The sequence below is a fragment of the Cydia splendana genome, chromosome 10 (assembly GCF_910591565.1).
Source record: "Cydia splendana chromosome 10, ilCydSple1.2, whole genome shotgun sequence".
Lineage (NCBI taxonomy): Eukaryota > Metazoa > Arthropoda > Insecta > Lepidoptera > Tortricidae > Cydia > Cydia splendana.
The window spans coordinates 14528918-14540641 of NC_085969.1; the positions used below are offsets into that span (position 1 = coordinate 14528918).

The 11724-nt window shown below is 34.4% G+C and overlaps 1 protein-coding gene and 1 long non-coding RNA gene across 2 annotated transcripts; both read right to left on the bottom strand.

The window, feature by feature from the left end:
- Positions 1–6012: 6012 nt before the first annotated feature.
- On the bottom strand, positions 6013–6271 carry LOC134794598 (uncharacterized). The gene is made up of 2 exons (XR_010144688.1): positions 6100–6271; positions 6013–6064 (listed from the first exon to the last, which is right to left on the bottom strand). It is a non-coding gene; the product is annotated as an uncharacterized LOC134794598 (long non-coding RNA).
- A 2304-nt stretch (positions 6272–8575) lies between these two features.
- Positions 8576–10219, bottom strand: LOC134794357 (tyramine/octopamine receptor-like). The gene has a single exon (XM_063766155.1). It carries the CDS (start codon positions 10115–10117, stop codon positions 8714–8716), a length of 1404 nt encoding a protein of 467 aa, XP_063622225.1. The 5' UTR covers positions 10118–10219; the 3' UTR covers positions 8576–8713.
- Between the last annotated feature and the right edge of the window lie 1505 nt (positions 10220–11724).

Consider the following 11724-nt stretch of genomic DNA (forward strand, 5'->3'; position numbering starts at 1 on the left):
CCCCTCACAAATAGCTTTTTAGCCTTCTAAGCTCTTCTAGCTCAATAACCCATTGATCGAGCCTGCTCATAATTTAATGACTAAAATATAATGCACTCAACTACACGTTTACCCAATTACATTTAAATTAGAACAAATTTACTTAAGTTCTTGAGTATCAAACTATCCTCTGATAGTTCAGCTTAAAAACATCGAAATGCCGGGACGTGCCCCTAGCCAGCCGTGTGTCCCAAGTCGAATGTAAGAACTTCGTTCGCTTCGCTCGCTCGTTCGATAAATTTTGTTCAAGTCGGTTTAAAGTTAGTTTAGACGAACTCTGATAAGGTCACCTAATACTACAAAAGAGACGTCCGCAAAATGTAATGTTGTAAGAAAGTATCCTACTGCAAAAGTGACTTCCCAAGAAATGTAATAAAAAAGTTCTTTCATTCCAATTCAGATACACCGAAAAGAATAATAGCATTTTGAATTGATCTGAAATATGTGTGAGATACGTAGTATAAAAACAAAGATCACACTTACATTTTTACTAAATGGTTCACTTTCGCTAAGCTAATACGTAATCGAAATAATAAGTTAGAACTGCTGTTCAATAACACAACTACCCTCCATGTATATTTCTTGACCATAACTGTCAGAACGTAAGTAACGTAAATAAAGTATTTTATAATAATAAGGCATGATATGAAATTTGTATTAGTTTGAGTTAATTATTCTATAATAAATTAAAATAAATGCAGCAAAGACATTTGTTAAATTGAATTATTATGATAACCGGATGTGCAGGAAACACCTTACTTGTTATTCCCACCAAGAAGTAGTGGAAGGGGTAAAGTCTAATCTAATATAAGCGGGTGTCTGACAGTTGTGGACTTCTTGTCAGCTGGAGAGCTACGACGACGAACGAAGTTAAGTGTCAATTTTATTTAATTGTGATTTTATGACTTGTTATAAATTTCTGTATGTTTTCTTTGTGTTATAGTCTGATGGTATGTACGTTACAATCTGTAATGTGAATATAACCCTTTGATGAGTTTTTAATAGTAGCTATGTAACGTATATTCCAACTGATTACGGTGTAATACATCATGTGGCTTATTGCTAGAACTTTATTACTATTTTAAATTATGTCAAGTGTGTACGTTAAGGTAGCCAGTACTAACTATAAGCCACCAATATTTATTACGCATAAAATAATATTAATGTGAATTATGTGATAATAAAGCCGATTAATTGTTCAGTAAATCTACAATATACTTTTACTTACAATCTGCTTATATAAATATATTACTTAAATAATGTTTACCATTTTTCATATTCTAAACCATGTAGTTGTCCCTATAATAAATACATTACTTTGAGCAATAACTAACTGGTCTTAATTAAATACTGCCTTACATCCTTATTTCCTATTTTATTAATGATTTTACTATAGTAAATCTGACATATGCTTAAGAATAGCATGAAATGTCCCACCAAATGTCCCATTGCATCTCTCGTTTCATCGTTTTTGGTAATTATTTAGCTATAAAATGGTGTAAAGATTTCCTATGCGTGATGCGTACGCTTGAAATTGAATAAAGTACTTCAATATTTTTAGGCGCAACATAGCACGGATTATATTTCAAATTTGTATGACAGTATCGATATTCAATCGGCTACGCGATCGGTGTCCTTAATTCAGTTTTGGTTATTTGTTTTTTTACCGAGCAGAACTATTTAAACTTACAAAATTTGTAGTCGAACTACTGTGCCTAGGATACAATTAGTTAGTAGTTTTACAAATAGACAAAGTTGATGTTTAACTCCTCGTGCAAATATTAAAATCCGAGCAAGCGACTGATTCCAAAATTGAACTACGAGCGTAGCGATTGACTCGAAAAGTGGAATCACAAGCGTTGCAGGGTTTCAAGGCACGAGGGTTAAATAAACTTTGCTACCGAGTGAAACACAAAAGTTCGTCGTCACACCAACACGAGTTAAAAATAACTTTTAAGAGAAAAAAACCGACTTCTATGGGGTCCGGTGAAAGATTATGGTAGATGGTGCATTATGTAGAAAAGGACGTAAAACCACCCACTTTTCTAGTAGCATTTCGTTTCTATAAGGGTCGTAGGTAGTTCTAGCCTAACCTAACCCACTTCTTTGATAGCATTTCGTTTCTGTAAGGCTCGCAGTTCTAACCTAACCTAACCCACTTTTGTTCGGTTCTATGAGGATTGCAGTTCAAACCTAACCTAACTCACTTAACGGCGCATGCGGTGCGGTGTACGGGGGTTTGAGCGGGAGGGGTTTGGCATCATCATACTTTATACCTAAATTTTATGGTAGGTAATCATAGTGGTTTATTTAGTTTAGGTATCATAGTGGTTTTCCGAGTCAAGGTCCGGGTCTGCGTCCGGATCCGAGTCCGGGTCCGGGTTCGGGTCCGGGTCAGAGTCCGAGTCCAGGTCCGGGTCTAAACCGGATCCGGGTACGAGTCCGGGTCTGGGTCCGAGTCCGGGTCCCAGTCCAAGTCAAAATCGAAATTCGAAATCACCAAACGTGTACCATGCGTCGTTGAAGAGTTCTGTTCTGATCATCATCAGCAGTTCCTCTTCACCAAATGCGACAGTTTTTAATGTAAATGCTTGATTTTATGATGAAAATACAGAAAATTTTATACGTATGCCTTTAAAATTGAAGGAGTTCCCTCGATTCCTCATGGATCCCATGTTTAGAACTTGAGCTTGACATAAATATGATATTAAAACCGAACTTGCTTAAGAAACAAAACAAAGAGGAAAAATCGCCAAACGCGAGCTTATATGCGTCGTTAAAGAGTTTCGTTCTGGTCATCATCAGAAGTTCCACTTCCTCAAATGTCACTCTTTTTAATGTATGTGCTTGTTTGTTGATAAAAACACAACAATCACTATATGTAATGCCTTTAAGATTTGAGGAGTTCCCTCGATTCCTTATGGATACTATCATCAGAACTCGAGCTTGACAGAAATGTGGCTTAAAAAATAAATTTGCTTAACAAACATTACGAAGAGGACAAATCGCCAAACGTGAACTATGCGTCGTTGAAGAGTTCTGTTCTGATCATCATCAGTAGGACTTTTCCAGCAGCAGTTCCACTTCATCAAATGTCACGTTTTTGAATGCATATGCTTGATTTGTTGATAAAAACACAAAAATCACTATATGTAGGTATGCCTTTAAGATTTGAGGAGTTCCCTCGATTCCTCATGGAGCCCATCATCAGAACTGGGTTTTGACAAAAACAGGACCAATCTGCATGCATATACATACAATCAAAAACCGAAATTTTCAAAAACGGTCCAGTAATGACGGAGATATGGAGCAACAAACATGAAAAAAAAAAACATACAACCGAATTGATAACCTCCTCCTTTGGGATTTGGAAGTCGGTTAAACAAATCAAAATTAACGCTATTAAATATCTGTCATTGAAGATAATCACTTAAAAGTTAATTCCATCAGCCAGCAATACAATACAAATACTCTTTATTGCACACCTCATTACAAAAAACAATAGGTGCAAAGAATACAGAAAAGGTTAATCAACAGGCGGTCTTATCGCCAAAAACCGATAATTTCCAGACAACCCTTAGGTAGCGGAAATTAATATGTCATGTCAGTAGATGTTTCAAAGGAAAACTGGACTACATAGTTAAATCTAATAAGGACTAAATTCCACCCGGGATTCGAAGGCCAGAATGGCTATAGTTTTCATTAAAACATGTTTCTTCAATTCTTGGGATTCGGATGTCGACGGTACCGTGCGGCTAACTTAGCGAAGACAAACTTAATTATAACGAAAAAAAAAGTTACTTTGCTCCAAATTTAATTTAAATTTCAAAAATTATTTTACTGTGGTAGGTAGGTATCTATCTATATATACCTATATATATATATACACGGTGTGGCCTGTAACACGAGCAAAGAATTAAAACATAGATTGTACTCCTCAAACGGTGACACTTTTGTTCAACAACTTTTAAAAATTATGAAGTATTTAGACTCCCTATTTTTCATACAAAATAAATATTATCTTCAATGGACGCCATCGCCACGCCATACTAGTGTGATTGACGTTGCTTGTCACGCCTTAAACATAACAAAATTCGCAATACATTGCGTCTTAGAATAAACTTTAAAGTGTAATAAAAATCAAACCACAAGTTATTTTTAAAAGTCGCTGAACAAATGTTGGTCAGTATGAGGAGTACAGCCTACAGTTTAATTTTTTGCTCATGTTACAGGCCACACCCAAAATCAAATCAAAGTAGTAGGCCATCACAATTAGGTGATTGGTACTGGGTAGTGTTAGGTACTTTGCTTCAAAATACGAAATTTAATTTAAATTACAATAAATTATTTTACTGTGGTAGGTAGGTATATGTTGATGTAAGTATATGCCGATATAAAGTAGGCCATCACAATTACCCAGTATTAGCAAAGTAGACACATTTTACGGCATTTATAATAGTTAGACACTGATCTCTTGCACGAAAAACAATAGCAATCCAGGGCGTCGTGCCAGCTATACTAACAAGGTGAGGCTCTCGACGCTCTCGTGCCACTCGACCCCGCTTCTTAAGAGTTTTGTTTAAGCCACAATTAGGTGAATGCATCGTTTGAGTGCACTTTATACTCTCGGAAAAACAAACCAATGAAAATCTAAGCTTGCGGGTGAAGTTTTAAGAAAAGTTTATGTTTAGTTCCTGTGTTGCCTATATTATAAGTATGAAGCATCACTTATTAACCGCTGAAGTGATTTACCACTTTTTATTTTGGAAAAAATATTTATTGGAAATGGCTTCTACCAAAATTCATATAATTATATTAATTATATGAATTATGTTTGTAGCTTACTTAGTTTGTAAATGTATTTAATTTAATTTAATTTGATTTAATTTAATTTAATTTATTTAATTATTATAATTTATTGTAAATGTAATATGGGTCCTGGTAACCTGAAATAAATGATTTTAATTTTTTTATTTTTTATTATAGAACGAATAGGTACCTAGATAGGAAAGGTGCAGGTGTAGGTTCAGAGTAGTGATGTGCCGTTACCGGTAAAATACCCAAGGTGGTAAAATACCCAGTAATGTTACCGGTAATATTACCCAGAATCAGTAATTTACGGTAATATTCAAATTAAGTAAATGTCAACATAAGTTGTTTTACATTAAATCATTACTTGTCAACAAATGCATCATACGAAGTGCAAAAAATCAACATAGGTTTACTTTTCTAGTAAATTCCCAAAACTACTGGTAATTTTCCCAATGTTACTCGGTATTTTACCAATATTACTCGGAAGTATTCCCCTTGTCTGGGCAAGTGGGCATAGTCAAAACCAGTTCCAGTCAAAACCACTCAATGAATAATACTAGAATTTTAGTAAAACTAAAACGAAAATGTAAAAATCACATTGATTTAATAATAATCATCACATTTTTATGAGTAGGTAAGGTGTAGTTTAATGACATTGTTTTTATACGTTATTTATTCATTAATTTTTTATAGCTTAATTGATATAATTTATCTAAATAATAACAAATCTGTTTACAATATTAATAACAAACTTAGAATAAAAAGTAACCTAAAATTAAAACTACCTACAAAACTAAAACTAATACCTAAAAAAAAATATAGAACTACCTACAAAACTAAAACTAAACCTAAAAAAAAAAAAAAACCTAAAAATCTATATCTAGAGAGGGCCCCTGGGGCATAGTGCCAAGAATGCTGGCAGCATTTCCTCGCTGGATCGCAACGCTTATGCGTTGAGCGAGGAAGCTGCCAGCTCTTTTGTCCCCAGAGACCTCAACAAGCCGTTTCGACAAATCTGTAAAAAGACTCTGAGCTCCCGATCCCCACGGACCGAGGGTCTCGACACCGAAAGGGATAAATTTGTAATTATCGTCGAGACCCCCGTATTTACGCCTTTTGAGGGACTCGGCAGCGTCGGCAGCGGCACCCGCTTTCTTTGTGGTACCGTGAAGGTGAGACGGTGCCAGTGTGTCCACACAGGTCGCGTCCCACACTAACACTCGTCCCATCCTCCACGGAATCAGCGACATACCATCCGGTCTCTTGCCATCGTCCCGGGCCATACCGGTCGGCTCGAGTATCGCTGGCACGTTGACGGTGACAAGAGACCGACGGATAATGTCATTGAGCGCGGCGTGACGTGACAATCGCCCCGCGCTTCGCTGGCAAGACAGACCATGACGCCCCAGCTGGTCCACATCACTCCTGGTGGTCCACTTGATATAATTATATTCTTATTTTGAGCGTGTATATTTGTTTCTTTTTTAATTTTTCTTTTATATATGTTATTTTATTTTATTTATTTTATTTATTTTATTTATTTTATTTATTTTATTTATTTTATTTATTTTATTTATTTTATTTATTTTATTTATTTTATTTATTTTATTTATTTTATTTATTTTATTTATTTTATTTATTTTATTTATTTTATTTATTTTATTTATTTTATTTATTTTATTTATTTTATTTATTTTATTTATTTTATTTATTTTATTTATTTTATTTATTTTATTTATTTTATTTATTTTATTTATTTTATTTATTTTATTTATTTTATTTATTTTATTTATTTTATTTATTTTATTTATTTTATTTATTTTATTTATTTTATTTATTTTATTTATTTTATTTATTTTATTAATTTTATTTATTTTATTTATTTTATTTATTTTATTTATTTTATTTATTTTATTTATTTTATTTATTTTATTTATTTTATTTATTTTATTTATTTTATTTATTTTATTTATTTTATTTATTTTATTTATTTTATTTATTTTATTTATTTTATTTATTTTATTTATTTTATTTATTTTATTTATTTTATTTATTTTATTTATTTTATTTATTTTATTTATTTTATTTATTTTATTTATTTTATTTATTTTATTTATTTTATTTATTTTATTTATTTTATTTATTTTATTTATTTTATTTATTTTATTTATTTTATTTATTTTATTTATTTTATTTATTTTATTTATTTTATTTATTTTATTTATTTTATTTATTTTATTTATTTTATTTATTTTATTTATTTTATTTATTTTATTTATTTTATTTATTTTATTTATTTTATTTATTTTATTTATTTTATTTATTTTATTTATTTTATTTATTTTATTTATTTTATTTATTTTATTTATTTTATTTATTTTATTTATTTTATTTATTTTATTTATTTTATTTATTTTATTTATTTTATTTATTTTATTTATTTTATTTATTTTATTTATTTTATTTATTTTATTTATTTTATTTATTTAGTGACATAATTAAGCCATTTCTACATGTTTTAAATTAAATTAATTCATGTATAACGTAAGCGTTCAAGTACGAGTATATTACCCGCTTTTGGGAATATTACCGGGAAGAATGGTAATTTACTGGTAATATTCCCAAATGGTAAAATACCGGTAATGGTATTTTACTCTCGGCACATCACTAGTTCAGAGAGCGGAGTTTTAGAAAAGTCGTAGCGCGTTTTTAGATCACAATTCGGTTGCCAAAAATTTTATTAGCAATCTTCAGGCCTCAGCGATTCGAATCCAGAGTTTATAATTTCCGCTCGAAATAAAAAAAATCACGAACATAGGTCTAAAATGCATTAAAAAAATTATAATAAATTTTGCACAAAAACTTAAAATATGAAAATTATTTTTAAATAAGAGCAATATTATGCTTGAGGGAACTCAGCAATTACTTACTTATTTTTATCATCAAAACACAAAATAAATTCAAAAACATGATATCCGCGGTCCGGAGCACGCACCATCTCGCTCAGTGAGAGTGAGAGAAGAACACGGACCTACTGGGTCTTAAGACAACAATTAAATATATACAAATTACATTGATCACAGTTACACAATCCAATTGCTTTTCAAAAATAAATCAAAATACCTAGCTTTTGGTCAGCAAATTTCCACATAACGGTTTTGAATGATTCACGTTTAGTTTCACTAGACTTATATCGACCGGGATATGAACCGTGATAACATTTGTATTATTTCGAGGTCCCGATATTTCGACGCACTCACATGCATCTTGTTCACGGTTACCTAAAGTTAGCGGGTGGGTGTCAAAGTTGTGTATTTAGACCGATACAAAACACCGATACTCAGAACAATACAAAAGGTAATCACGGTTCATATCCCGGTCGATATAAGTCTAGTGAAATTTCCACATATTTTACAAAAACATTTGTTTCAACAAGTTTCAAGTACCCTTTACCCTATCCAATTTGTTGGTCACATATGTTTTCAGAAATGTTTTAATTTGTACAAAGCCTTTTTAACTGAATTATGATATTTTAATCATAAAAAAGTAAAACACAGCTAAATGGTTTTCTACGAATACTTTTTTTTATCGTTGGTTACACAGAATTAAAAGATTAGGTATAAGTATTACTCTTGCCAACTAAGCCTATGTGTCCGCAGGAAGGTCGCTAAATAAAATTGTAGATCAGTTAATCTCAAAGGGTCATTATTCTGTCTCTTGCATTCATTTAATTTAATATCAAAAGATGAGCAGAAATCAGGAAAAACGCTTTGCAGGCCGACTGCAATTTTAAATTCACCACGTAGGTATAAAAAAACCACTGCACCATTGTATTGAACCTCTACTTTAACTCTCTACTTCATTATGCATTCATGCCCAGCAACTTTTTGAAAGCTTTCCTGAAGTCTAAATTAAAAATGGTGTAGATTATAGGATTCACTGTAGAGTTCACATACCCGAGCCACGTGATGAAGTTAATTAGCTTGTTGCTCGGGCAACAGACACGGCAAAAAGGTAAAATCACGTACATAAGGAAAAAGGGAAGCCAACAAATTACGAATACACCCATTATAATGCCCAGTGTCCGTGCTGCCCTTCGCTCCTTTGATAATGAAATCTTTTGTTTCTGCTCAATAAACTGGTGGACGACGTCTCCGCTGTTACTAACGCTTGCAAGTAAAGGCTTTTCCTGTCTTCTCTTTTTCTGATTTGTGTTTTTAAATGATGAACTCTTCTTTACACTTCCACAACTACCAGGCGACAGTTTTGGATGCTTTTCGTTTATATCAGCCTCAAGTTTTTGCCTGGCAAGCGGATCGTGAAGCAAAAGCAGAGGCACAAAAAAGTTTCTCTTAATGTCATTGAAGGCTTTCCTCTGATTTTTATTAATACTCTCTCCACTGTCAGAATCATTTTCCGATTCCTCTTTAGTTTCCTGACTTTCCTCTTTGTTTTCTACGTGTATTACTGGTCGTTTTTTGTATATTCTTGTGGCCAATGTGCGCCTCCTAAATCTTTTCCTTGCAGCAATGTAAATTTGTATATACACTATCGTCATTATTACTAGTGGAATGAAGAATGAGCCAAGTGCCGAATAAACTACGTAACCGGGCTCTGATGTTAGTTGACAGGGCGTATCTTTTGTAAATTCCTCTGGCCAATCGTTCCATCCGAGCAGGGGCGGTGAGCTTATGAGAAGCGACAACATCCACACTCCAGCAATTTGTGACAGTACTCTTCTTAATGTCCTTTTGTTGGCATAATTTATAGGATCTGTTATAGCCCAGTATCGGTCTAGTGCTATGGCACATAAGTTTAGTATGGATGAGGTGCAGCTCATGATATCACAAGTGAGCCACATCTTGCACAAGTGTTTGCCCCAGAGCCAGCGACCGAGAGTCGAGTATGCCACGTTCAGAGGCATCACCAACACCGCGACACCCAAATCTGCTACAGCTAGTGACACAATGAAAAAGTTTGGTACTATCCGTAACGGTTTGTGGGTAAATACACCTAGTATAACTAGAATGTTTCCAAAGATGGTTCCCAGAATAACAGCAGATAATACGATGATAGTAGTTAGCGCTTCCCATTCTGCAACAGCAGTTTCGATTCCCAAACTTGTATTAAAGAGGAAAGTTTGTGTCGCTTCGCAGACCGGCTCCTCGAAGAAACTCGAGTTGAAGATGAATGTGAAATTATCTTCCAAGGGGTCACCGGAAACGTTATAAACGAAGTATTGAAGGGCAATCATTCCGTTATTCATTTTAATTAATGCTCTTCTAATTACTTTAGCCGCTCGTTATTAATAAGGTTTTCAATTTAAAACATTCATTGGAGGGCGTAATCTGAAACAAGGAAATGAACAGAGTTTTATTGAAAATGCTTATTACTATTTATTTAGAGGTCAGAATTTACATTCCTGTATTTACTTATTTAGGTATATACTGGTTATAGGGAATGGAACATGATCATAATTTAAATAGGTATAATTTAGTTTGATTTAACACATTGTCAGTCGCGAGCTGCAACGCTCTCTATCGCATTGGGGGTCGTCATGAGCGCATGAGAGCACGAGAATACCCGATTTCGTTAGGATCGCAAAGCTATGCTTCCCTCTTAACAATAGTGTCATTATCCAAAGAGAAACAATGGAAACCGGTACCTTTGTAAAAAAAGACTGCCGCATTTTTTCTATCCTGAGTATAAGACCTGAGTAGACGCTCGAGTTGGCCGTGCGGCGGTGCAAACGTATAGGAGCGGCCCGGCCTCAGTGCGCGCTGCTCAAATCATTTGTGAGAATAAGGTATTTGACTACCAGTCAAATCAGACTACACAACGGGACTTAATCGCGTATTTAAGTTTTAAGATTTACCTCCGACGTTTCGAGGACGGCGTTGTCCCCGTGGTCTCGGAGAAGACTGGCTCAAGTTGACATCAACATCTTCTAGCCGCGCGAGTATTTCGAACTACCCGCACTTGGTCTTGTTTATCAGTTTGAACGTTTTGCGCACTAGGGATATTACTCTGTCGACACACAACACTAACGATATTCGATTTATCGACTGTCGATATTCGTTTCCGCTTACATTTGCTAATGACTGGATTCCATGTGGATGAGATCTTAAAACCCTCGTCCCGATTAAAATTGCAATGTTTTTTTATTTCAATGGCTTCCCGCACTTTTCTACTGTAGAAATGGCGATCCGTGGAAAGGATTTTAGGGTTATGCAGCTCAATCCAGTGGTTTGGTCCTGACTCCAGCAAATGCTCAGCCACGATAATGTTTAATAATCGTGAAAGTTTAAATCAGTGCAGTCAAATCAGTTTCTTTTTTCGAACTGTCAAAACGATTTTGCTAGAATTCTACTATGGAATTTATATGAAACACTAGCATGTGACGTCACAATCAAATGAACTACTCTTTATAGTTATATACGGGTTTTAAAATAGAAATTGTGTCTCAAAATAACTCCTGTCTATGTTTCTCTATTAATCTGGTGCTTTATTTCATGCATGGTGTAAAATAATTTATTTTAAATACAGTCAAATACCCTATTGTGAGCCCGGCGCCACGCTGGACGCCCCGCCGAACGCTCCGCTTCGAGCGTCTATTTGCCTGAGGCCTGAGTGAGGCCTAAGTGGACGCTCGGGTTGAGCGTGCAGCGGGGTGGGGCGTGCGGCGTGCATGTTAAACAAATGCAAACGTATAGGAGCGGCCTTAGTGCACGCTGCTCAAATCACTTGTGAGCCCGACGCCACGCTGCACGCCCCGCCGAACTCTCCGCTCCGAGCGTCCACTCAGGCCTTACACTAAGGGCCCTTACGCGCTAGCGGCTGGCCGTGTAAGGCACTTAGGCGGTTCGTTTGGTT

Excerpts from the sequence above, each read along its gene's own strand:
- LOC134794357 (XM_063766155.1), bottom strand. The coding sequence starts at position 10,117 with ATGAATAACGGAATGATTGCCCTTCAATACTTCGTTTATAACGTTTCC.